The sequence below is a fragment of the Lissotriton helveticus genome, chromosome 6 (assembly GCF_964261635.1).
Source record: "Lissotriton helveticus chromosome 6, aLisHel1.1, whole genome shotgun sequence".
Taxonomy (NCBI): domain Eukaryota; kingdom Metazoa; phylum Chordata; class Amphibia; order Caudata; family Salamandridae; genus Lissotriton; species Lissotriton helveticus.
Window position 1 is genome coordinate 85,266,447 of NC_136067.1, and position 26,621 is coordinate 85,293,067.

The following is a 26,621-nucleotide window of genomic DNA, read 5'->3' on the forward strand; positions in this document are numbered from 1 at the left end:
GGTGAGGGAGCAGTTCCAAGTTCAGCTGGCCACCAGTCGGCAGACCATATTTGTTGAGCCTTGCCAAATAACAATCTCTGTTTTTTCCACGTTAAGCTGGAGACTGTGTTCTGTCATCCATGAGGCAATTGCAGTCGGACCATCTAAAAAAGCATTGCTTTGTTTCAATTAGGTCTTTATCGAAGGCGACTACTAACTGTGTATCATCAGCATAAATGATGATCTCAAACCCGAAAGCTCTGACAATCTTGGCAAGAGGGGCTATGTATATATTAAAGAGCAGCGGGATAAGATATGAGCCATGGGGAACCCCTTTTTCTGATAGTACGGTGCAGGATTTAAAAGAACCAAGGGTGATGGTTTGGGTTCTATTGGACCAAAAATCTCCCAGCCACTTTAAGGCTGTCCCATGAATGCCAATCTCCTGTAGCCTTTTTTAATAATTTAGAATAGGACACTGTCTCAAACGCCGCTGACAAATCAAGTAATATTAGCATAGCTGGTAGCATAGCTGGTATTTTGGCACCTAACAAGCCTCGGATATGGTCGGTCACCGCAACCAAAGGAGTCTTAGTACTATGAGATAGTCTGAAACCCGATTGTAAGTAGTCTAAGATGTTAATAGACTCACGGAACTCAATGAGTTTTAAATTGATTAGTCCATCCAAGAGCTTTCCCAATAAAGGAAGCAATGAGAGTGGACGATAATTAGAGAGGTTCGACGGTGATAGATTAGTTTTCTTTAGAATTAGCTCAACCTGGGCCTCCTTCCAGTAGGCCAGAATTTTCCCAGAATTAACTGAAAGATTGAATATAGAATGTATGGCAGGAACCAGCTGATGGACAAGGGCTGCTGTGATATTGGGTGGACAAATATCCAGAGGAGAGCCTGATTTGGCTGTGGCTGGAGTCCCTGGATTTCTTGCAAGGAGAATTCTTTGACCTTTCCCAAACTAGGGGTGCCCAGAGCGGGGGAAACGAAGGACCCAGTCCCTTCCCGGTGGCCGGGAAAGCTCTGATAATTCATGTTTGAATTTTTTCTCTAAGTGGTTAGGTAGCGAATTGCAGAGCGACTGAGATGTCTGGATGGCTGGAGAGCATGCCTGCATTTAACAAAATCATTTAGAACTTTAAGTCGTTTTTTGGAGAAGTTTTTGGATTGCGTGATTTGCTCGGAGATGTATACTTTCCGCACTGTCTTTATATTAGAATGGTAACAGGTATGTGCAGCTCCCTATTGCTAATTTTTTTGGAACACCACCACTGTTTTTCCAACTTTTTACCAAACAATTTCTCCGTTCTAAGAGACGATGTATACCATGGGGCATAAGCGTCATGCGTGGAGTTGTGGTTTCTTTGGAACAGCATAAGTTTGTAAAAGGCTCTGTGTAGCCCATTAGCATATTCTGAAAGTGCTAGATCGATGTTTAGATTACCTGCAACGGCAGAATGACTAAATATTTTTGCAAAGGATTCCAGCGCAATTCTACACCAGGGTCTCCCTGGGATTTTTTCTACTTTGGCTGCTATATGTCTTTCTGTGGTGATGGGAATCTTAAAACTGATCAAGGAGTGATCAGTCCAAAATAAGTGTTAAGTCTGTTCACATACCAGTGGCATGAAATTCGTAGAGACCAAATTTCATGTGTGTCATGGGTGGGCACTAGAAAGTCAATATGCCCACTACCTAAGATGGCAGCAGTAAGTTACTATACTCAGTAACCGTGATGGTAGCTGTGAGCCAATATACCCAATACCTGTGATGGTAACAGTAAATCAGTACACCCAATAACCATGATCTCAGCAGTATGTCTATATACCCAACAATGATCATGGCAGCAGTGAGTCAATACAACCAATATCTATGATGGCAGGAGTGAGTCAATATACTCACTAACAGTGACTGCAGGATTGAGTCACTATACCCAATAACTGTGATGATAACAGGGAGTCAATATATACAAAAACTATAATGGCACTAGAAACAGCATCCAATGTTCTTCCCTTATCTCATTGCTGAAAGAGATGCAACCTACCAGGACAGGCTGGGCTATGGTTCCCGTGTGACATAGTCTGCAAAGTTAGGACATCATCGTCAGCTCTTGAATACACATATTGACAGGATGGCCATCCCACAGGGCCACCAGATGATCACCATCAAGAGGTTATTTCCTATTTCCTTATGAGTTAGCTTTGTATATCCACTCCTCAGTGTGTCAGCTTTGGTATGATGTTTGCTAACAAATCTCCTTATGCCACCCAACACTACCTCCAACGTCTGAAAGGGGAGTCTTTTAAATCTATCAGGAGAAAAGTCTTTCCTGTGGGTCTAAGGGTTTCATTATAGACCGTTTAATCAGACATTAATTTGCATTGAAATCTTATCCTCCCAATTGCTGTACTGTGCCTCTACCAAACAGAGCACCTACATAGAGAACTTGAGATTGGCAACAGAAGGGAAATCAATTCCTTCCCCCAAAACTTCATTTGAAGTGTAAGAACTAGTATCTAACTCACCTCTCTCGTAACCTACCCCGATATATAGCGAATGGAAAATTACACGACATATTCTGAAATTTAGTCCGGTGAGAAAGTAAGAAAGTAGATGTGATGCCTCGAGCTCACCACTAGAGAAAGACTGAAGGGACCTCCCTGTGGTTGGCGTGAACATCTGTGATCAGGTGGCATGCATTGAGTGCCTCATTGACTGTGGTGTTCAGCCCAGTTGGATGCCCTGATCAGTACCTCTTCAATGGTTCCTTGAACATGTATGTATACACACAGATCATACTTTTCTACATTATACAAGTCTCTAAATGTTACTTCATTTTCCAGGCATCACTACTTTCTTAATATGGTCCCATTTTACTGCCTGCACATACCACTTTCATTGACTTTCCTTTCATGAAATACCACTGACTGTCACTGCAGCCTCACAACCTCACTGAATCTCACACACAATAAATACCACTGCCTCTCCCTAGATCGATCCGGAGTCTCTTATGAAATACCCACTAACCGTGATGACAGCAGTGAGTCAATAAACCCAATAACCAGGATGACACCAGTTAGTCCATTAACCACTATTTGTGAAGACAACAGTTAGTCAATATATTCTCTAATCAAGATAGCAGCTGTAAGTCAGTACACCCAATACCACAAGGGTAGCAAATATCAATATACCCAAAAATCATGAGGGCAGCATTAAGTCAGTACACTAAATAACGGTGATGGCAGCAGTGAGCGAATAACCATCATGGCACTAGAAATAGCATATAATGTTTCTCCATTACCTTGTACCTCAAAGCGATGCAGCCTACCAGGACAGGCAATGCCATAGTTCCCTTTTGACGAAGACTACATAGCTAGGACATCGTTGTCAGCCCTTGAAAACGCATATTGACAGGATGGCCATCCCACAGTGCCACTAGATGTGCACCATCAAGAGGTTCTTTCCTGTTTCCATATGAGACAGCTTTGTGTATCCACTCCTCAGTGTGTCAGCTTTGGTATGCTGTTTGCTAACAGAACTCCCTATGCCACCCAATACTACCTCCAAAGTCTGATAGGGGGTCTTGTAAATACATCAGAAGAAAAGTCTTTCCTGTGGGTCTAAAGGTTTCATCATGGATTGCTTCACCAGACCTTAATTTGCATTGAAATCTATTCCTCCCAATCGTTGTTCTGTGCCTCTCCTAAAAGGCAACTGAGCACCCACATCAAGGGTGTGATATTGACAACAATAAGAACAAACATCCTTACCCTACAGCTTCATTCGATGTGTATGAAATAAAACTAACTCACCTCTCCAGCCAGCTGTCCAAATATATTGTGAATGGAAACCTTCACAACATCTTCTGAACGGTCACCCTGTGGATAAATAAGAAAGGTGATGTAAAGTCTTATACTCACCACCAGAGAAAGACTTCATGCGTGTCACTAAGGTTGGCATGAGCACCACTGATCAGGTGGCATACAGTGAGTACCTTATTGACTGTGGATGTCCTAAACAATGCTCCTTCAATGGCCTTGTAAACATATATGTATAAACACAGATCATTCTTTCTACATAATACAAGCCACTTACCTTGCCTATCAATTACTTTCCTATCGTGAAATACCACTGCCTGAGACTGATATTTCTCAAAGTCACTGAATCTCACACTCATTAAATGCCCCTGCCTCTCCCTAGATCACCCTATGAAATTCCAAATTCCATCTCCAGAACCTCCTATAAAATACAACTTCCCTCCTCTGGAACTTCCTATGAAATACCCTGGCACCAATAACTTAATATATCCAATAAACGTGAAAGCAGCAGTGAGCCAATATTCCCATTAACTGATGGCAGCAGTAAGTCAGTATACACAATAACCAGGATGGCAGCAGTTGGACAACACCAGGAGGGCACCAGTAAATCAATATACCCACTAACTGCGATAGCAACAGTAAGTCAATATAGGCACTAACCGTGATAGCATCAGTGACTCAATATACCCAATAACTGTGATGACAGCAGTGAGTCCATATACCCACTCACCGTGATGGCACTTGATGGCACCAGTGAGTCAATATACCCATTTAAGGTGATGGCAGCAGTGAGTCAATATACCCAATATCTGTGATGGAAACAGTGACTCAATAAACCCAGTATCCGTGAAGGCAGCACTAGGTGACTATAACTATTAACCAGGATGGCAGCAGTTTGACAACATAATCACCTGGATGGCACCATAAAGTCAATATACCCTCTAATCCTGATGGCAGCAATATGTCAATATACCCAATAACATTGATGGCAGCAGTGAACCAATATACCCAATAACCAGGATGGCAGCAGTGAGTCAGCATACCCAATAACCAGGATGGCATCTGTAAGTGAATATACTCACTAATCATGTTGGCTGCAGTGAATCAATATACCCAATATCCGTGATGGCAGCAGTGAGTCAATATACCCAATAACCAGGATGGCACCAGTAAGTGAAAATACCCACTAACATGTTGGCTGCAGTGAATCAAAATACCCAATATCCATGATGGCAGCAGTGAGTCAATACACCCAATAATCAGGATAGCACCAGTATGTCAATGAACCCACTAACCGTGATGGCAGAAGTGAGTCAATATACCCAATAAACGTGAAGGCAGCAGTGAGTCAATATACCCAATAACCAGGATGGCATGAGTAACTCAATCAATCAATAATAGCATTTGTATAGCGCACTACTGACCCGGAAGGGTCTCAAGGCGCTTGGGGGAAGGTGTCAGCTACTGCTCGTACAGCCAGGTCTTGAGTTGTCTCCTGAAGGCGAGATGGTCCTGGGTCAGCCGAAGGTGGATGGGGAGGGAGTTCCATGTCTTGGCCGCCAGGTAGGAGAAGGATCTTCCTCCGGCGGTGGCTCTTCGGATGCGTGGTACGGCGGCGAGGGCGAGGCTAGTGGATCGTAGCTGGCGGGTGGGCGTGTAGAAGGTCAGGCGGTCGTTGAGGTACTTGGGGCCCAGGTCGTGGAGAGACTTGTGTGCGTGGGTGAGGAGCCTGAACGTGATCCTTTTGTTGACGGGGAGCCAGTGCAGGTCCCTCAGGTGGCCAGAGATGTGGCTGCGTCGGGGGATGTCCAGGATGAGTCGGGCGGAGGCGTTCTGGATGCGTTTGAGTCTTTTCTGTAGCTTGGCTGTGGTGCCGGCATAGAGGGTGTTTCTGTAGGCCAGTCGGCTGGTGACGAGTGCCTGGGTGAGCGTCTTCTTGGTTTCAGTCGGGTTCCATCGGAAGATCTTGCGGAGCATGCGTAGGGTGTGAAAGCATGATGAGGAGACGGCGTTGACTTGTCTGGTCATCGAGAGGGAGGAGTCCAGAATGAAGCCCAGGTTGCGTGCGTGGTCTGTTGGCTTGGGAGTGGTGCCCAGGGCGGGGGGCCACCAGGAGTCGTCCCAGGCGGAGGGTGATGATCCCAGGATGAGGACTTCCGTCTTGTCTGAGTATAGTTTCAGGCGGCTGTAAGTCAATGTACCAATTAACTGTGATGGCAGCAGTAAGTCAATATACCCACTAACCCTGATGGCAGCAGTGAGGCAATATACCCACTGACTGTGATGGCACCAGTAAGTCAACATATCCATTAACTGTGATGGCAGCATTAAGCCAATATACCCACTAACCGTGATGGCAGCAGTGGGTCAACCTATCCAATAACCAGGATGGCACCTGTAAGTGAATATACCCACTAACCGTGTTGGCTGCAGTGAATCAATATACCCAATATCTGTGATGGCAGCAGTGAGTCAATATACCCAATAACAAGGAGGGCACCAGTATGTCAATGAACCCACTAACCGTGATGGCAGAAGTGAGTCAATATACCCAATAAACATGAAGGCAGAATTGAGTCAATACACCCAATAACCAGGATGGCATGAGTAAGTCAATGTACCCATTAACTGTGATGGCAGCAGTAAGTCAATATGCTGTCAACCCTGATGGCAGCAGTGAGGCAATAAAGCCAATAAAAGTGAAGGCAGCAGTGAGTCAAAACACCCAATATCCAGCATTGCCCCAGTAAGTCAATATGCCCATTAACCCTGATGGCACCAGTCAATATACCCAATAACCGTAATGGCAGAAGTAAGTTAATATACACAATAACCACGATGGCACGAGAAAAATAATCCAATATTCCTGTATTATCTTGATGCTCAAATAGATGTAGCCTACCAGGATAGGCTATGTCATCCTGGTTACCGTGTGACGTAGACTGCGGAGCTAGGACAACATCGCCAGGCCTTGAATACACATGTTGGCAGGATGGCCATCTCACAGGTCTACCAGACGTGCACTATCAGGAGATTCTTTGCAGTTTCTCTATAAGAAAGCTTTGTGTATCCAAGTCTCAGTATGGCAACTTTGGTATGCTGGTTGATAACAAATCTCCTTATGCCAACCAAGACTACCAACAACGGCTGATGGGTGAGTCCTGTACATATGTCAGGAGAAACATTTTTCCCATAGGCCTAAGAGCTTCTCTATGGACAGTTTCATCAGTCATTAATTTACATTGAAATCTCTTCATCCCAATTGTTGTACTGTGTCTCTACTAAAAAGCAACCGCTCATCCACATTAAGACCATGAGATTGACAACAATCAGAAAAACAATCCCTTCCCCTCAAGCTTCATTCATAATGTAAGAACTAGTAACTATCCCACCTTTCCAGCAACCTGTTCAGATAGAGGGCGAATGGAAACCTTCACGGCATCTTCTGAATCTTCATCCTGTGAGAAAATATGAAAGGTGACATGAAGCCTCAAACTTACCACTTGAGAAAGACTGCAGGGATCTCCCTGTGGTTGGCATGAACACCTGTGATAAAGTGGCATGCAGTGAGTGCCTCATTGACCGAGGTGTTCAGCCCAGTAGGATGTCCTAATCAGTGCTCCTTTAATGGCCAGGTGAACATGTGAGTATACACACAGATCATACTTTTTACAGAATTCAAGGCTCTAAAAGTTACTTCATTTTTCAGACAGCACTGCTTTCTTTATATGGTCCCATTTCGATGACAGTAAGACTGCAGGGATCTCCCTATGGTTGGCATGAGCACTTGTGATCAAGTGGCATGCAGTGAGTGCCCTACTGACTGCCGTGCCCAGGCCAGTAGGATGACCTGATCAGTTCCCCTTCAATGCTCTGTGAACATGTACGTATAAATACAGATCATACGTTCTACAGAATACTAGACTCTAAACGATACATAATTTTAGAGATAGTACTACTTTCTTTACATGGTCCCATTTCACTGCCTGCACATACTACTTTCCTTGTCTTTCAATGACTTTCCTGTCATGTGACCGCTGAGCCTGATTCAGGCGAGGTCACCCCCACTCCGCTGCTCCTGCCCGCTGCTCTGCTGCCTCGCTGCCGCCTCGTGGGACTTCCCCCCTGCTGCCTCGCTGCTGACCCCAGTGCCGCCTCTGTGTTCCCCCCTTGTCAGCCCTTGACACCTGTGCCGCCTCTGTGTCTCTCCCCGTGTCCGCCTTGCCGTGTGTCCAGCCTTTGCCTCCTGTGCCGCCCTACCTTGTGTTGCCTTGTCGTTTGCCTCTACCTGCCTTGCCGCCACTACCCCCTGCTCCCCCCCTCTGCTCACCCCCCCTACCTTGGGTGCCGCTCCCTGCCGCCGAGCCGCCCCAGTCCCCCTTCCCGCCACAGACCTCCATCTACCCCGCCCCCCTCCTGTCCATTGGCCGCCCCGCTCCCGCCACCCAGCTGACCCGCCCTCCCGGCTCCTTCTTAAGGGGACCGAGCGCAGGGACAAGGAGTGACCGCTGAGCCTGATTCAGGCGAGGTCACCCCCACTCCGCTGCTCCTGCCCGCTGCTCTGCTGCCTCGCTGCCGCCTCGTGGGACTTCCCCCCCTGCTGACTCGCTGCTGACCCCAGTGCCGCCTCTGTGTTCCCCCCGTGTCAGCCCTTGACACCTGTGCCGCCTCTGTGTCTCTCCCCGTGTCCGCCTTCCGTGTGTCCAGCCTTTGCCTCCTGTGCCGCCCTACCTTGTGTTGCCTTGTCGTTTGCCTCTACCTGCCTTGCCGCCACTACCCCCTGCTCCCCCCCTCTGCTCACCCCCCCCTACCTTGGGTGCCGCTCCATGCCGCCGAGCCGCCCCAGTCCCCCTTCCCGCCACAGACCTCCATCTACCCCGCCCTCCTCCTGTCCATTGGCCGCCCCGCTCCCGCCACCCAGCTGACCCGCCCTCCCGGCTCCTTCTTAAGGGGACCAAGCGCAGGGACAAGGAGTGACCGCTGAGCCTGATTCAGGCGAGGTCACCCCCACTCCGCTGCTCCTGCCCGCTGCTCTGCTGCTCTGCTGCCTCGCTGCCGCCTCGTGGGACTTCCCCCCCTGCTGCCTCGCTGCTGACCCCAGTGCCGCCTCTGTGTTCCCCCCGTGTCAGCCCTTGACACCTGTGCCGCCTCTGTGTCTCTCCCCGTGTCCGCCTTGCCGTGTGTCCAGCCTTTGCCTCCTGTGCCGCCCTACCTTGTGTTGCCATGTCGTTTGCCTCTACCTGCCTTGCCGCCACTACCCCCTGCTCCACCCCTCTGCTCACCCCCCCTACCTTGGGTGCCGCTCCCTGCCGCCGAGCCGCTCAAGTCCCCCTTCCCGCCACAGACCTCCATCTACCCCGCCCCCCTCCTGTCCATTGGCCGCCCCGCTCCCGCCACCCAGCTGACCCGCCCTCCCGGCTCCTTCTTATGACGCCCCCAGAGCGACCGCGCAGCGGACGCGCGCAGCGGGAGCACCGAGTGAGCGCCGAAGGTGCGCCAAAGGTAAGCCCGTCTGCGCCCGTCCGCGCCCGGACCGCGCCCAGTGCCAGGACCCCTGGCCCCCACCGACGGAGGCGGCCCCAGGACCTACAACGCCACCGAACTCAACGCACTCAACACCGGCCGAACCCCGGGCTGCTACCGAGCCACACCGAGACGCACCCACGGACCCTTCAGCTGCCACTCCTACAAGTTCACCTGCATCCGGACCTGCACTACACCAGCACCGACCAAGACGAGCACCAGCAGCAGCCACCTGAAGTGCATCCTGCTCAACACCCGCTCCGTCCACAGACACGCCGTGGAACTATGGAACCTACTCGACACCACATCTCCGGACGTCGCCTTCCTCACGGAAACCTGGATGAACGCCTCCTCAGCGCCCGACATCGCCATCGCCATCCCGGACGACTACAAGATCATCCGGAGGGACCGCGTCAACCAGACAGGAGGAGGCATCGCCATCATCCACAGGAACACCATCCGCATCACGACCGACACCGACGATACCCTCGCACCCGCCGAACACCTGCACTTCCAGATTCACGTCAACCCCAAGACCACCCTCAGAGGCACCCTCATCTACAGACCCCTGGGACCACGCACACAATTCAGCGAAGACATCGCCGACTTCATCAGCCCGCACGCCCTCCTCTCCTCCGACTACATCCTCCTCGGGGACCTCAACTTCCACCTGGAGAACAACAACGACCGCAACACCACCACCCTGCTGGACAACCTCGCCAACCTCGGACTCAAGCAACTGGTGACCACCTCCACCCACTACGCCGGACACACACTCGACCCGGTCTTCTCTTCCAGCAAGGACATCGCCTTCAGCCACGCCACGGGACTCCACTGGACGGATCACAGCTGCGTCCACTTCAGCTTCAGAAGGACCACGTTCCACCATCACCAGCAACAGGTTCCCCGCAGAAGCTGGAACAAGATCACTGCAGACCAGCTCGCTACTTCCCTGAGCAAGAACGCTCCCACCAGCACAACAAACCCCAGCCAAGCGGCCACCAACCTCACGAAATGGATCAGCGACTGCGCAGACGACCTCGCCCCTCTGAAGACCCCGCCGAGCCGACCCGGCAGCAAGAAAGCACCATGGTTTAACGACGAACTCAAGAGCTCCAAGAAGAACTGCAGAGCACTCGAGAAAACCTGGCGCAGAGACCCAACACCGGACAACATGACTGCCCTCAAGCTCTCCACCCGAAAACACCACCAACTGATCCACACCACCAAGAAAACCGCATTCAAGGAACGACTGGACAACAACGCACACAACAGCAAGGAACTCTTCAACATCGTGAAAGAGCTCTCCAACCCCAACGCCGGAAACAACGACATCACCCCTTCGCAAGACCTCTGCAACTCCCTCGCCTCCTACTTCCACAACAAGATCGCGGACATACACAACAGCTTCAGCACTCAACCGACGCACGCCACGACCGAACCACCGCCCCCCACAACCACCATCCGCGCCTGGACCCCGATCAGCACCGAAGACACCGTCCACACGATGAACTCCATCCACTCCGGATCTCCGACAGACCCCTGCCCTCAACACGTCTTCAACAAGGCCGACGCTGTCCTCGCACCCCACCTGCGGGACATCATCAACACCTCCTTCGACACCGCGACCTTCCCGGAGAGCTGGAAGCACGCCGAACTCAGCGCCCTACTTAAGAAGCCATCAGCCGACCCCACCGACCTCAAGAACTACCGCCCCATCTCGCTGCTCCCGTTTCCGGCAAAAGTCATCGAGAAGACCGTCAACAAGCAACTGGCCGCCTTCCTCGAGACGAACGGCTCCCTCGACCTCTCGCAGTCTGGCTTCCGGGCCAACCACAGCACCGAGACCGCCCTGATCGCAGCTACCGATGACATCCGAGCCCTGCTCGACAACGGAGAAACAGCGGCCCTCATCCTCCTGGACCTATCCGCGGCCTTCGACACTGTCTGCCACCGTACCCTAGTACAGCGCCTCAGCAACGTCGGAATCCAGGAGAAGGCACTGGAGTGGATCATCTCCTTCCTCACCGGAAGGACACAGAGAGTCCGCCTCCCCCCGTTCAGATCGGAGGCCACCGAAGTCATCTGCGGCGTCCCTCAAGGCTCCTCGCTCAGCCCAACACTCTTCAACGTCTACATGAGCCCCCTCGCAGCCATCGCACGCCAGCACAACCTCAACATCATCTCCTACGCCAACGACACCCAGCTGATCCTCTCCCTCACCAACGACCCCGCCACCGCCAGAGCCAACCTACACGAAGGGATGACAGACGTTGCCAAGTGGATGATGAACAGTCGCCTGAAACTGAACTCAGACAAGATGGAAGTCCTCATCCTGGGATCTTCACCCTCCGCCTGGGACGACTCCTGGTGGCCCCCCGCCCTGGGCAGCGCACCCAACCCACAGACCACGCACGCAACCTGGGCTTCATCCTGGACTCCTCCCTCTCCATGACCAGACAAGTCAAAGCCGTCTCCTCGTCGTGCTACAACATCCTGCGCATGCTACGTAAGATCTTCCGATGGATCCCCACCGAGACCAGGAAGACGGTTACCCAGGCCCTGGTCACCAGCCGTCTGGACTACGGCAACTCCCTCTACGCCGGAACCACCGCCAAACTCCAGAAGAGACTCCAGCGGATCCAGAACACCTCAGCCCGACTCATCCTGGACATCCCCCGCCGCAGCCACATCTCCGGACACCTGAGAGACCTGCACTGGCTCCCGGTCAACAAGAGAATCACCTTCCGGCTCCTCACCCATGCACACAAAGCCCTACACAACCAGGGCCCAGGATACCTCAACAGCGGCCTCAACTTCTACGTTCCCAAACGCCAGCTTCGATCGACCAACCACGCCCTCGCCGCCGTCCCCCGCATCCGAAGAGCCACCACAGGAGGAAGGTCCTTCTCCCACCTGGCCGCCAAGACTTGGAACTCCCTTCCGACCCACCTCCGCCTGACCCAGGACCACCTCGCCTTCAGGAAGCAGCTCAAGACCTGGCTGTTCGAGCAGTAGCGGACCCCCTCCCCCCAGCGCCTTGAGACCCTCCGGGTGAGTAGTGCGCTATATAAATGCTCTGATTGATTGATTGATTGGTCATGAAATACCACTGCCTGTCACTGAAACCTCACAAGGTCACTTAATCACACATAGTAACTACCACGTCCTCTCCTTAGATCCTCCTATGAAATAACACTGGCCCGCTCTGTAACCTCCTAAGAAATATCACTGCCCGCTCTGGAACCTCCTATGAAATAAGACAGCCCCGCTCTGTAACCTCCTATGAAATATCCCTGCACCTCTGACACTCAATACCATTGCCCTTCTCCAGAACCTCCTATACAGTACCACTGCCTCTCTCTGCCACTCCTATGCAATACCACTGCCCCTTTGCCAAATGTGCTATGAAATACCACTGCTTCCCTTGTGAACCTCCTATGAAATATCACTGCCCATCTTCTGAACCTCCTATGAAATACCACTGCCCCTATACAGAACCTTCTATGAAATACCACTCCTCCCCTTGTGACCCTACAGTGAAATACCACTGGCCCTTTCTGGAACCTCATTTGAAATGCCACTGCTCCCTTTGTGAACCTTCTATGAAATATCACTGCCCATCTATGGAGCCTTGTAGGAAATACCACTACCCCTTTCTGGGCCTCAAATGAAATACCACTGCCCATCTCTGGGACTTTCTATGAAATACCAATGCCCCTCTCTGGAACCCCTTATGAAATCCCACTGCCCCTCTCTAGAACCTCATAGGAAATACCACTGCTCCCCTTGTGAATCTCCTATGAAATACCACTGCCCCTCTCTGGAACCTCTGATGAAATATGACTGCCCATCTACAAAACTTCCTTTGAAATCCCACTGCCCCTCTCCGGAACCTCTGATGAAATAGGACTGCCCATCTACAAAACTTCCTATGAAATACCACTTCTCCCGTTGTGAGTCTCCTATGAAATATCACTGCTGATCTCCGAAACGTCCTATGGAATACACTGATCCCCTTGTGAACCTTCTATGAAAAACCGCTGCCCATCTCCAGAATATCCTATGAAATACCCCTGCCTCTCTTTGCCTTTCCTATGCAATGCAATTGCCCCTCACTACGTCTCCTGTGCAATTCCTGCTCCCTTTGTGAACCTCCTATGACATAACACTGCCCCTCTCAGGAACCTCTTATGAAATACTACTGCCCCTCTCCCAAACCTCCTATGAAATACCACTGATCCCCTTGTGAACGCCTTATGAAATACCACTTCTCATCTCCGGAGCCTCCTATGAAATACCACTGCTTCCCCTGTGAACCTCCTATGATATACCACTGCTCATCTCTGCCTCCCCTATGCAATACCACTGCCGTTCTGCCAAACGCCCTATGGAAAGAAAATACCATTACCTCATTACATCTCCTTAATACTCTGCTCTTTACAATGCAACCATGTCAAGAAGACTGTATTCAAACACCTATGTTAGACCTGGTATCTTTTGACATGGTTTCCCTGGTCTTTTTGCTTCTGACCTCCTGTTTTTGACTGTGCTGTATTTTGTTTTTGCTGGCTTTAGTACTCTGGGCACTTTACCTTTGCAGACAAGTGGTAAAAGTGCATGTGCTCTGTGTCTAAGATGTCATTGTATTTGGTTTCTCCATGATTGGCATATTTGGGTTACTAGTAAGTCCCTAGTACAGTGCACTGCATGTCCCTAGGGCCTGTAAATCAATTGCTACTCATGAGGCTGCAGCACGGTTTGTGCCATCCACATGTTTAGATGATTAGACCTTTGAAAATGTCTCAGGCCTGCCACTGCAGCACCTGTGTGTACAGTTTCATACTGCCATGTCGACCTGGCAAGTCCACTTACTTGCAAGACCCAAACCTTCCCTTTTATTACATGCAAGGCACCCTTAAGGTAGGCCCAAGGTAGCCCCATGGGCAGGATGCAGTGTATTTAAAAGGCCGCACATGTACTTGTGAGTTATAAATATGTCCTTGTAGTGAAAAACGGCTAAATTCGTTTTCCACTATAGCAAGGCCTATCGCTCCGATAGGTTAGCATTGGAGCTGCTTTGTTATAACTTACAAGTGTATCTGCCAATCGGGAGCAAATAGAACATTTAAGTATGGTGTCTCTGGACTTATAATTTAAAAACATATCCTTTAGTGAAGTTGGTGTTTAAATTGTAGATCTGAAAATGCCACTTTTAGAAATTTAAAAAAAGGGGAACCCGGTATTCTGATTGACTCATGCAATTTTCTTATAGCAATAATCACACTGAATAATTTCATATGCTTAGGTTATTTATTAAACCTTGTTTCTTTTTACTAGCTTTTTATCTTTTGAGAATTATATAAATCAAGAAGAACGCAGGTGCAAAAAGACTTCTAATCCTTCTGGTCCAACGCATATCACATCAATTCCGCTATTTACACCTATTCACATATTTACACAACATTTACCACAGTACATAATACATACATTTGACAAAAACAAATAACAATACCATCAAAATAGTTCATAAACCAATGACTCATTTGATACTGATCCATACAAACTAATTTATTATAGCTGGTGTGGTATGGGCTGAGGCCTACTTTGTGTGCATGTTATGTTAGCATGGCTTTTTAGAAGTTTATACACCATTTTTCCTTTTTCTGCTTTTGCACACAACACTGCATATAACTGTTTTTGCAAGTTAGGCTTTGCGAAAGTCTATACATGAGAAAAGGTTTGTTTTCAACATCTCTAGACTTACATCGTGCCCCCCTAGTCTGTAAAGTGAGTGCTGAAGCATCAAGGTTATCATAACAGGGTTGATGTTGTTCGGCATGATCGAGTAGCGCAGTTAGACGTAACAATTTGGCAGCTGTGAGCCAACTAAGATTCTGGCGTCTTTATTATCACACACTTGCCATGATTTCAAACACTTGGAAGATTTCCGTTTCCAGGGATGCAGAGAGCTTATGCTGATCCAGATGTAATATACTCTAGCTGAGAGGAATGGTAATGGGGTCCCCCAAAACAAGCCTAAGAGACCTTCTTTAGTTTATAATACATAGTTCCTCTATAGGGAGGGTGTTATACTACTTGTTTATTTCACCAGCATTATAATATGCTTTCTCCTTATGTTGGCTAAGATACTGCACCTGAGGTCACGTCGTTAAAAAAATATTTTAACCTTGCCGTGTCTCTTCTTTACTCCTGTTGTGGACTGGTATGAGAGTATAACAAAAGAGTGCTCTCACTTCCCACCATTCCTGAGATGCTCCTAAGTCGCATGTTCTAGGTTGTCTAATCATTGGTTACTTTGCTATAGGACAAAGAGCTAATTAGACACTCATGCTAGTTGGTTGGGGTTTTTCTAGGTACTGAGGTGAGTTTTTGGTACACCACAATTCACTGATGTCCTGGGTCTATGTGCACAGTTCTGTGTATGAGCAGAATCTTTGCAAAAATAAGTACAAATCAGTTCTTGAAACTCGGAAGACCAATTACATTCAACGTTCCTACAAGTAGTGCATTTTTACTAGTTGATAGTAGGAAGTTTCAGGGTTGATTCACAAAAGCATATGGAAGTACATAAAACTGTACTCCTGTAGTACTTTTTTACGTACTCTCACATGACTTTGTGAATTGTCTGAAAAACATTTACAATTGGTCTGTTCAGATAATAGTCATATACAAGTAGTGGACGCAGAATGGACTGTACTCACTCTTCACTTTCGCTAATAGGTAGTTGGACATTTCGGGGCGGATTCACAAAGGCATGGAGGAGTACATAAAAGATCACTCCAGCAGTGCTCCTGCCTATACTAAAATATGCTTCTGTGAATCAGCTGTTTTCAGGAACATGTTCAGAACTTGGTCTGAGCCAGATCCCAAGCCGCGAAACACCAACGCCAAGTGTTAGCGCAGAGATGGACATATATGTGTCCAAATCATGCCTAGAAGAACAGGAATTAATGCCACACTCCTGGAATTTGTGATATTTACAAATAATGGAAACTGCTGCACAAGTATGGAGCATCCTAAAAATGGAAATATCAGCTTACTGGAGGGCACTATTGTACAATGCTGACAACTGCTGTTATCATGAGGGAACTCTCTGAGAGCATTAGAACAAATTATATATATATATATATATATATATATATATATATATATATATATATATATATATACATATATATATATATATATGTATATATATATATATATATATATATATATATATATATATATGTATATATGTATATATATATATATATATATATATATTACCTACTGGCGGTCGCCAGTAGGTATATATAGTTAGGATTTTTTCTCTATGGGTTTTTTGAAAATTCTATGTCTAATAACTTTGGCGTTTGTGGACGGAATTGGCTGAAATTTTCAGGAAAATGGCACATTTTGTTTCTGAGCAGCCCCTGAAAATTTTGGGGGGGTTCGTCAAGGGGGGGCCGAGAAAAAAGGGGGGTCCCAAAACGCGTTTTTCCCATGTTCATTTCCATAGGGCGGTTGGCCTCACTTTTAGCCCGAACGGCTGAATGGATTTGCACGAAACTTGGCAAAATTGTAGGGACTGGTAGCCCGATGTGCCTTTTGTAGGTCTCAATATATGTGCTCCAGTGGATTTTGAGAAATTAACGTTTAAAAAAAGATATATATCTGTAACAGCGGACTGGGCAGCGGCCCAGGACGCGTACTTGTCGCGCAACGGAGCTTTGTGAAGCGAAGCTGATTGGTTCTCCGGCGTCTGTCAACATTCCAAACAGTCCGTAGCGGCCGCCATCTTGTCTCTCGGTAGGATCGAGAGACAAGAGGAGGTCAAAACAAAGGGGGAAATAACTATAAGGGGGCATAGTAGATCCTCGCTGACCCCCTAGGTTTGATGTGGAGGTTTTAAAAGGGCCCCGCGGGGCAAAAAAAAATAATAATAATAATAATCGAACGGCTGAATGGATTTGCACGAAACTTGGCAAAATATTAGGGACTGGTAGCCCGATGTGCCTTTGCTAGGTCTCAATATATGTGCTCCAGTGGATTTTGAGAAATTAACGTTCAAAAAAAGATATATATCTGTAACAGCGCTCCGCTTCGCGTAACGGAGGTTTGCGAAGCTGATTGGTCATTCTGTCACTGGGCTATAGTTGGGCTACATCTGGCTGATATTTGGGCTACATTTGTTTTTTTGTGTGTCTGGCGGCCATCTTTGGGCTACATTGGGCCACATTGGGCTTCATTGGGCTACATTCGGCTAATTAGCAAATAGCTCATCGCAAACTAGGAATGGTAAAGAATCGCTATTTATTCCTTAAAGTTCGCTATTTAGGAAATGCAAAAAACTTTGATGATACATATGGCGGTTCATCTCTAACAAGATAAGAAGCATAGGGATACATTTATGATGACTGGCGCATCACCAGGGATGTGTTAGTCATTCTGTGCCGCTGTTCCGTCACCTATGGTGTGCTGCATTTACAATGCGGCGCATCATGGGGCAAAAACAGCACAGATGCGTGATGTATCTGTGCCGTAAAGGTGGCGCATTGCTGGAGTTGTATCGCAAGTGTGATGAAGCTCCAGCAAGGGTCGGGGGTGCCCCTGTCGCAGGGTTTCTGTTCTCACACAGAACTGTGGACAGAGGATTGGAACCTCGGCGAATGCATTGCTGGAGTTGTATCGCAAGTGTGATGAAGCTCCAGCAAGGGTTGGGGGTGCCCCTGTCGCAGGGTTTCTGTTCTCACACAGAACTGTGGACAGAGGATTGGAACCTCGGCGAATTAGGGTGTCCCAAAACTCACGTTAGTAATGAAAAACTCCTTATCAAGCTAGGTACAGTGTCACATTGGATATAACAAACTCTCAATGTTTAGACAATCCAGAATATGAACTTATAGTACCTCAGGATACGTGGAACTCATGAACAGTCGGTCGTTATAGATTTCTTAGAAAACCAGAACATGGAGTTAAGAAGAACAGATGTGTATTTGAAATGTTTATTTACTAATGCCGTCTTCTCAGGCGTAGTACCTTAGATAATAAAAGTACACATATTATCAGTAGCAAAATTACCAGCATAGTTACTAGTACATAAAAAGTGAATGGTGATAGTATGTTAACATGCTGTAAATGAATAAGAGTTAGCAACACTTATAAGCAGCCGCGGGCCGTGGAGGGAGTTACGGTGAGGCAGGGAGGCGGGGAGGGGGAGGGGCAGGGTGGAGAATACAAGTACACATATTATCAGTAGCAAAATTACCAGCATAGTTACTAGTACATAAAAAGCGAATGGTGACAGTATGTTAACATGCTGTAAATGAATAAGAGTTAGCAACACTTATAAGCAGCCGCGGGCCGTGGAGGGAGTTACGGTGGGGCAGGGAGGCGGGGAGGGGGAGGGGCAAGGTAGAGAGGGCTCCACCCTGCTTCTCCCCCTCCCCGCCTCCCTGCACCATCGTAACTCCCTCCACGGCCCGCGGCTGCTTATATCTCACCCTCCCTAATACACATATTATATTATTTGCTAAGAAGGTCTCTTTGTGTTGGTTTAGGGCGTGCCCATACTTTAGTGTCTTAGATTTGAAGGAATCACATCAGCATACACCAGCTCTCTCTTCATGTGAACCGCATCAACTGTTGTGTATGTGTGTTCGGCAAAGCAATATAAAACCCGCCTCATGCCCAGAATTGGCAGAAGTTGCACTTATGTTATGAGTATGAAGTCGTGGAGATCAGACCTCATAACAATTCTGTATCGTGTTGTTCTTGAAACTTTAGCACTCGCTGTACAGATATAGTTTAACAAGCAAAGCAGATAGTAGAGCAATAACATATTCTCATGTAAACCACGATGAACTACTAGGTGGAAAGCTAAAGTAACAACTAAGTGTTGTGTGCAGAAGTTGCAAAAAAGGAAAAATGGCGTTTAAACCGGTAATGAGCCCATGCTAACTTAACACGGTGTAAAGATATCCAGGACCTAGATGACACCTCCCCATGATCCGGAAACGAACTGAATAAGATAATAGAAGTGCCATCTCATGAGAGCAGATTGCAAGTTTATATGTGGACGGTCCGCAAGGTAAAGCATTAAAAACTAGGAAAATTTAATGCTAAAGAAAAATAAAACAGCCAAGTACTTTATCGAGTCTTAAGCCAATAGGCAAGGTAAATAATAAAAACTTGACAAATAAGTCAATGAATTGTCAATGAAATGCTAGTACTCAGCATATCAAACATGAAAAAGGTCTATGACATAACTGTGTATGCAAAATAAGCTGAAACAGCCTCCAATAGGAAGTCACCGTCTTCATCCGAAAACAGTTCAGCCATCCAATTTAAAAGCGGAAAAGAACATACGTGCTCTCCCAGCACCGGATCCTCTATCACCATCAGAGGACAGCTCGGTGGGTTTTCAAGAAAGCTCTGTTCCAAGAAAGACTGTGCTGCCGCCAGTAAATTCCAGGGACCAAGTAGTCCATGCATCAATGCCACAGCCATAATCCTTTCGCCAGGACAAACCAACTCGTGAGTAATGATAGGAGTCATCAGCTGATTAAAGTCGACGTCAGGAGAAACCGGTCCGCAGAGACACAAATCAATGGCCCAATCGAAATCACAGGTCAGGCAGTGAAATACAGGCTGGACACAGGTGAAGTAGGAGAATCGAAAAGATAATCCATATGCCGTGCTTAATATCGCCAACGGCATTGTGCCATAATATTCTAGCATGCGATTGCGGAACAGTGTCAGCAGCTGCAGGGTGGGAGGTTGCATAGGAGGGACATCCATATTTAAAAATGTAAAAAAGCACAAGAGCGTCCGCTGGTAATGCAAGTAAAAATGCCAATCCACGAACCAGAGTGGAGAAAATAGAATGAAAGGAAGCAGGGATGACTCCAAAGATTTTCTCAAATGAAGTCACGAGACCACTGGTAACAACTTTAAAAAAGTGCGCCAGGGACTTTGTGGAGGATGCGTTAAAGATAGTCGGAAACATGTTGCTGAAATTGAAAGGCAAATCTTAATTGAAAAGGGTGTGCACCTCTGTACGGGTGTTCGCTATGTGAAGTACAAAGTTTCACGGGCCGAACTCAAGGCCACCTCTCTCTGAGACAAAAGAGCTCTTATTCTTGCCATGCCGTTGAAACGTGTCCCAAGGTTGGTATTTGTGGCCAGATTGAAAACTCCCTATGTTCATGTGTGGGAGGAAATAGAACATTTCTGCAGCAAATAACCCGTTCACTTACTGTTACGATAAAAGGAATACTTTTAATTAACTCAGAACAATCTTCATTATTGAGCATCAAATAACTACCATTTTCCAACAACTTGAACGTGGGGATGATAGCAGGAACTGGCGTGCCTTGCAACACGCAAGCCATATTTGGTCGGTGTTTGTTGCATGAACCGTGTAACTGTATGTGCCTACACATTAGTGAATGATCTGGCGTCTCAGTGCATTCCTCTCCATTCAGATAAACTTCTTGATCATCTTTGAAACATCTGTATGTGTATGGAAGCGACCAGACCTCATGAAGAAAAGCACTACCTAAAGGTTCATAACGACCTATTGGTATATATTTCATACAATTTGAAAACTTATATAAAGCAAAAGGCAGCGTTATTAAACCGTGGATAAGGCATGTTGCCAAAAAACCCGCAATCCTCTGCTGATGATGTCACTGAGCATGTCATGAATGATGTAATATGTGACATCATCAGCAGTGGATTACGGGTAATAGTATCTCTAGTTTACTCCCCTATAGCTGTCTTTCTTTTAACATAAGTGTCTGTTTCCTTCCCTTATACTTACTGTTTTTGGTTCGCTTCCGGTTCGCGTACCGGCGAGCGAACTGGGAAGCGAACTAAGAGAAATAGAGGTTGGCACAGTTCCAAATATTGTACCAATTTTTTAATAACGGGGAGGTAGTTCTGAAAAGAACTTTTTTTTTTATTTTTCTGAATTTTTTTTTACTGTTTTTGAATTTTTCGGAACAGTTTTATATTTTTTTGGGTTTTTCTTGGAGGGGGCAATGAAAACGATTCATTGTAAAGGGCTCAACAGGAGCAACAAAACAAAAAAAAGAAGTATTTATTATTTTGGGCGTTTCGTACAAACTTGCATATGATAGTCAATAGCTCTGTTGATCAGAGTGATGCTTTTTTCTCCGTAGGAAATGAATCCATCGCAAAATACGCAGATGTGTTTTACATCACCAAATCTCATTTGTATATTTGGCACCATCTCCCTGCCCTCTGGTCCCGTTACTTCCGGTACAACAGATCTTCTGGCCATAATAGGGAGATTATCTAGGTCGTTCCGAAACTGTGCAGCACTGTAGTTGTTAGGATGCCACCTAGTCATATGGCGATGCATTGTGTAGTTTCCGAAACTGTATTTTTTGTCGGTCCCTCTGGACAGTCTATCTTGACATATAAGGCAAGTTACGTATCTTGCATTTACTTTTTTCTGACCTTTGGGAATTTTAAAAAATTGCCAAATGAAGTTTTCTTTCCGGTGAGACGTCCTGGGCTGCTCAGGCAAAAACTGCCTCTCTTCGTGCTCGTCCTCCTGTTCCTCTTCTTCTTCTTCTTGTTGAATTATAACTTGAGCAGGTGGTCCACTCTTCCTTGGATGTGGTGGAGGTGGTGGGGAAGCACCAGCTGAAGCTACTAAAGAAGCCATTGCTCAGTGATCACAAAGGGTCTTTCTCTCACAATGATGAAAGTCAGAGTGAGGAAAGAAGGAGGGATTTTCATCATTTGGGAAAAACAAGAGTTCTCAACCAATCAAAAGTGTTCATTTTAGATTATATGACCTAGTCTTACATCATTAGGAAACCAAAAGTGAAATGAACCAATGAAAAGTGTTATTACCAAGTCACATGACTTGCTGTGTTTACGTTAAGCGCTTTGCAGGGCCTCCCGGTTTGCTTCCAGAAACCTGCGCTTTGCGACTCGCTTCGCGTACCAGTTCGCTAACGTAGTACGTCATATGACGTATCACGCGACAACGTGAAACGTCATGCGGACGGGAGGCGTCACGATGTTGTTTTGTAACGCGGCACTTGCGGTAAAGAAACGTTTACCGGCTCGCGGTCTATTTCGCGGCATCAAGGTCAGCTAACGGGAAGCTTCCCGATTTGCGAAGCGGGAACGAAGAAAAAAAAATATTAAAAAAAAAATTATTCATAAACATATAAAATATATTTTTGGATTTAAAGAAGAATACATTTTACAGCTACAGATATTAGCTGTTAAAAAACCAATGAAATTCACAGAAAAAACCATAGGTTATGGACCATATATAGTTAGGAATTAGCATTTACAAAACCTTGAAAATTCACTGAAAAAACCATAGGTTATAGACCATATATAGTTAGGAATTAGCATTTACAAAACCTTGAAAATTCACTGAAAAAACCATAGGTTATAGACCATATATAGTTAGGAATTAGCATTTAAAAAACCTTATTTTACTCACACAAAACCATTGAAATTCCATATATAGTTAGTTGCACTAACTATATATCGCGCACCCGCAATCCACTGCTGATCATGTCACATATTACATCATTCATGACATGGTCAGTGACATCACTGATGACATCACTGATGACATCTCAAATGACATCACTGATGACATCACTGATGACATCTCAAATGACATCACTGATGACATCACTGATGACATCTCAAATGACATCACTGATGACATCACTGATGACATCTCATTTGACATTACTGATCACATCACTGATGACATCATTCATGTGATAATACGATAAACCTCTTCAGACTCTAATATAACCTTAGATACACTCAGTGTAAACAGACACTCATAGACTGTCACTCATCCATGGAGTTACTCAGACACTTAGTCAGTCATGCAAAGAATCAATCACACCTCCATTTCCTCAACTATACAGTTATACACACCTTACTTATTCAAACATATACTAAAACATATTTACTCACTTATACAATCCTGGATACAAGTTCACAATGATCCATACAGCCACTCACACATTCACTGGCTCTTATGCACAGTTATTTATATATGGTAACTCTCACATGTACTGTGTTTTACATATGTACTTACTTTGACATGTAGCACTGAGATATCCATTCACTCACCAATACACTCATGCACACAGTCATCCGCCCATACAGCTGTTTCCACATGCACTTTTGAACCCATACATCCAGTCAATCAACTGCTCACACATCTATGCAGAGAGTGATACACCTCCCAGCCACCCACACACACACTCAGTCTCCCATACAAATGCTTGGGCAACCAATCAATAACCCATACAGTTAATCATATAGCTAATGATCAACACATGCAGCAGTTTACAGAACAACAGACATAATGATGCACAAATTAAGACAGTTTAGTCACTAACCCATGCACTCAGTGAGACACATTTAATCAGTCACTCATACAGTCAGCCATGCCCCTACTAAATCCTTCATCAAGACACTTATACATCCATTCATTCTTCAATATGTAAGACATATTTTAACTTTACAGAATTATACAGTCACTGGATGATGTCATCAGTGATGTCACTGACCATGTCATGAATGATGTAATATGTGACATGATCAGCAGTGGATTGCGGGTGCGCGATATATAGTTAGTGCAACTAACTATATATGGAATTTCAATGGTTTTGTGTGAGTAAAATAAGGTTTTTTAAATGCTAATTCCTAACTATATATGGTCTATAACCTATGGTTTTTTCAGTGAATTTTCAAGGTTTTGTAAATGCTAATTCCTAACTATATATGGTCTATAACCTATGGTTTTTTCAGTGAATATATATATATATATATAGAGAGAGAGAGAGAGAGAGAGACAGAGAGAGAGAGAGAGAGAGAGAGATATGATAGCTTTTATTTTGGTTAAAAACCATAAAAAGCATATAAGCAACAATGATACTATACAGCATATTACAATGAATAAATAACAGCTAACTACATTTTAGCTCATTAAACATACATATAAACAAAACAGCATTAAAATTGGTGATGAAATCAATCCAATATTGGTTAAAATATCAAGCCCTTCACCTTGCATATTAAGTTTACAGCAAATATGTAGACTGAAAACAACCGGCAGGGACGTATCTGTCTTGAGGATTCTTAATGTTTCTAGATATTTTCTGGTCCCCATATTACGACGGATAGGATTAATCTATTTTTTCCTCGCGGTAGCATATGCTGTGCAGAAAAATAGGATATGGGAAACGTTTTCTGCATCATCTAATGTGCAGAGCGTACAGTGAACCTCCCCAGTATCAACAGTACTACATAACAACATTTGGATGTATTACATTTGATCTGGAGGACGTTGAAGCGGAACTTCATATACAATGAATTAGTTAAATGCGGTTGCACTTCATCCAAATATGGTTGAAAGACAGGGAATGGCTTGACACATAAGAACAGTGATGTCAGACTTCCTATTTTAGGGAAATGATGGACACTGCTTTGTATATACTTCCAATATGAACTTTTCAGGGCCATTTTTAAGTGGACTGTTAGCGAATTAGGAGCATCCCAAAAACAGCCTAAACCTAGTTTATAAAACCAGCTACGCACATCTCGAAACCAAGGAAGTGTTGAATGGTGGTGGGCACTCAGTATTTCTTTGTAACTTGTGCGTTCTTGCGTGACCCATAAACGAACCCAGAATAACAGAGGTCTGAATATGGCTTGGTGTTCTATTCAACTAATATTAGTATCTTGATATATTGGGCTCAAAGTGGTGTGTACTAGCAGGCAGAGTAACATCCTTAGAAATGTTTTTTCCTTTGTTGTACGCATGCGTAAACTGTTAACCCCCCAAGGTTCTGCACCATAGAGGGTTGCAGATTGTGCCCTATACTTGTTAACTTCCAGGGCTGGAAACACTGCCTTTGATATACTTCGTTGCTGCGTTTTCACAATTGCCATGACGTTTTGCAACAAGGCAGCTTTACATGTATTCATATGTGGTTTCCAGTACAATGGTGTGTGTAATGTAATGCCAAGATAGTTCAAATTGGTCACATACTCCAATTTTTGCTTTTAAACAGTGATGTTTTCATAAAAGACTTATGCGGTTTTATAGTCACATATTTAGTCTTGGTTGAATAGATTTCAAGGCCTTTTATAGTGCAAAATGAGCTAAAACAATGACTTTTGCAAACCCTTAGGTGTCAGCAATATTAAGTTTGTATAATCAGCGAAGAGTAATGCCGGTATTGGCACCCCTCCTAGCTTTGGGGAGTCCTGTTTACAACCTCAAAGATGTTTTACGATGTCATTTACATATAGCGAAAAGAGGGTAGGTGCCAATACACACCCTTGCCTTACTCCCCTTTTTATTGGGATTGTTTCCGTAAATTCACTCTAGACTCCCATATGACTCCAGCGTAGTTGTCTTGATGTAGCCATACTATCTGCACCAGGAGATCTTCAGGCACTTCCTGGGTTTTTAACCCCTCCCCTGCTGGTGACGGAACCACTCCATCATCAGCTGCGGTCGCGCTGTGCTGATGACGGAGCGGTTCCGTCACGGCCCGCTCGGCACGCCTGCGCGGCGCGGATTCCGCGCCTGCGCTGAGCGTTCCATTCAGCGGGCGGGGCCGTGACGGAACCGCTCTGTCATGAGCACAGCGCAACCGCGGCTGGTGACGGAGCGGTTCCGTCACCAGCATGAGCCCATCGCGCTGCCGCCCGCACCTTTAGCACTGCGGCGGAATAGCCGCCGCAGTGAAGGGGTTATAGAGTTCCCGAGGGAGTCCATGGAGATAAGATCAATAGTGGCCTTCAGATCTATAAATGCTATGTACAAATATCCTCCCTTTAATTTAGTGTACTTCTACGCTATGCACATCAGCCTAAAAACCTAGTCAATTGTGCTCGTTCTTACTCTAAACTCTGCTTGGTACTGAGACAGGATGTTATTTTACTCCATCCAATTGTTAGGTTTAATTAGAACCCGATTGGCGAAAACCTTTTGCAAACTATCTATTAAGCTAATTGCCCTATAATTAGGTTATATATATTTTTAAAACGTTGAATCACTCGGAACTGGAGAATTACCTGAAGGATTAAACTTACCTTTGGTATACAATATAATTTCTGTCTTTCACCAGTGGCCAAATAAAAATGTTTCAAATAATGATGTCTTGAAAATTAATTGATGTCTACATGTTGCTCTACACAGATTAAAAGGCTATTAGATGGGGAAACAACCTTTACAATGCAACTTTTAC

The 26,621-nt window shown here is 45.9% G+C and overlaps 1 protein-coding gene across 1 annotated transcript in view; it reads right to left on the minus strand.

Moving 5' to 3' along the window:
- LOC144762256 (calpain-1 catalytic subunit-like) overlaps window positions 1-26,621 on the minus strand; it is an 879,063-nt gene that overhangs the window by 220,477 nt on the left and 631,965 nt on the right. Inside the window, exons 13-14 of the mRNA XM_078647399.1 lie at window positions 7,203-7,268; window positions 3,805-3,870 (exon numbers count right to left, since the gene is read on the minus strand). Coding sequence (XP_078503525.1) covers window positions 3,805-3,870; window positions 7,203-7,268 — 132 coding nt within the window. The remainder of the gene's footprint in view (window positions 1-3,804; window positions 3,871-7,202; window positions 7,269-26,621) is intronic.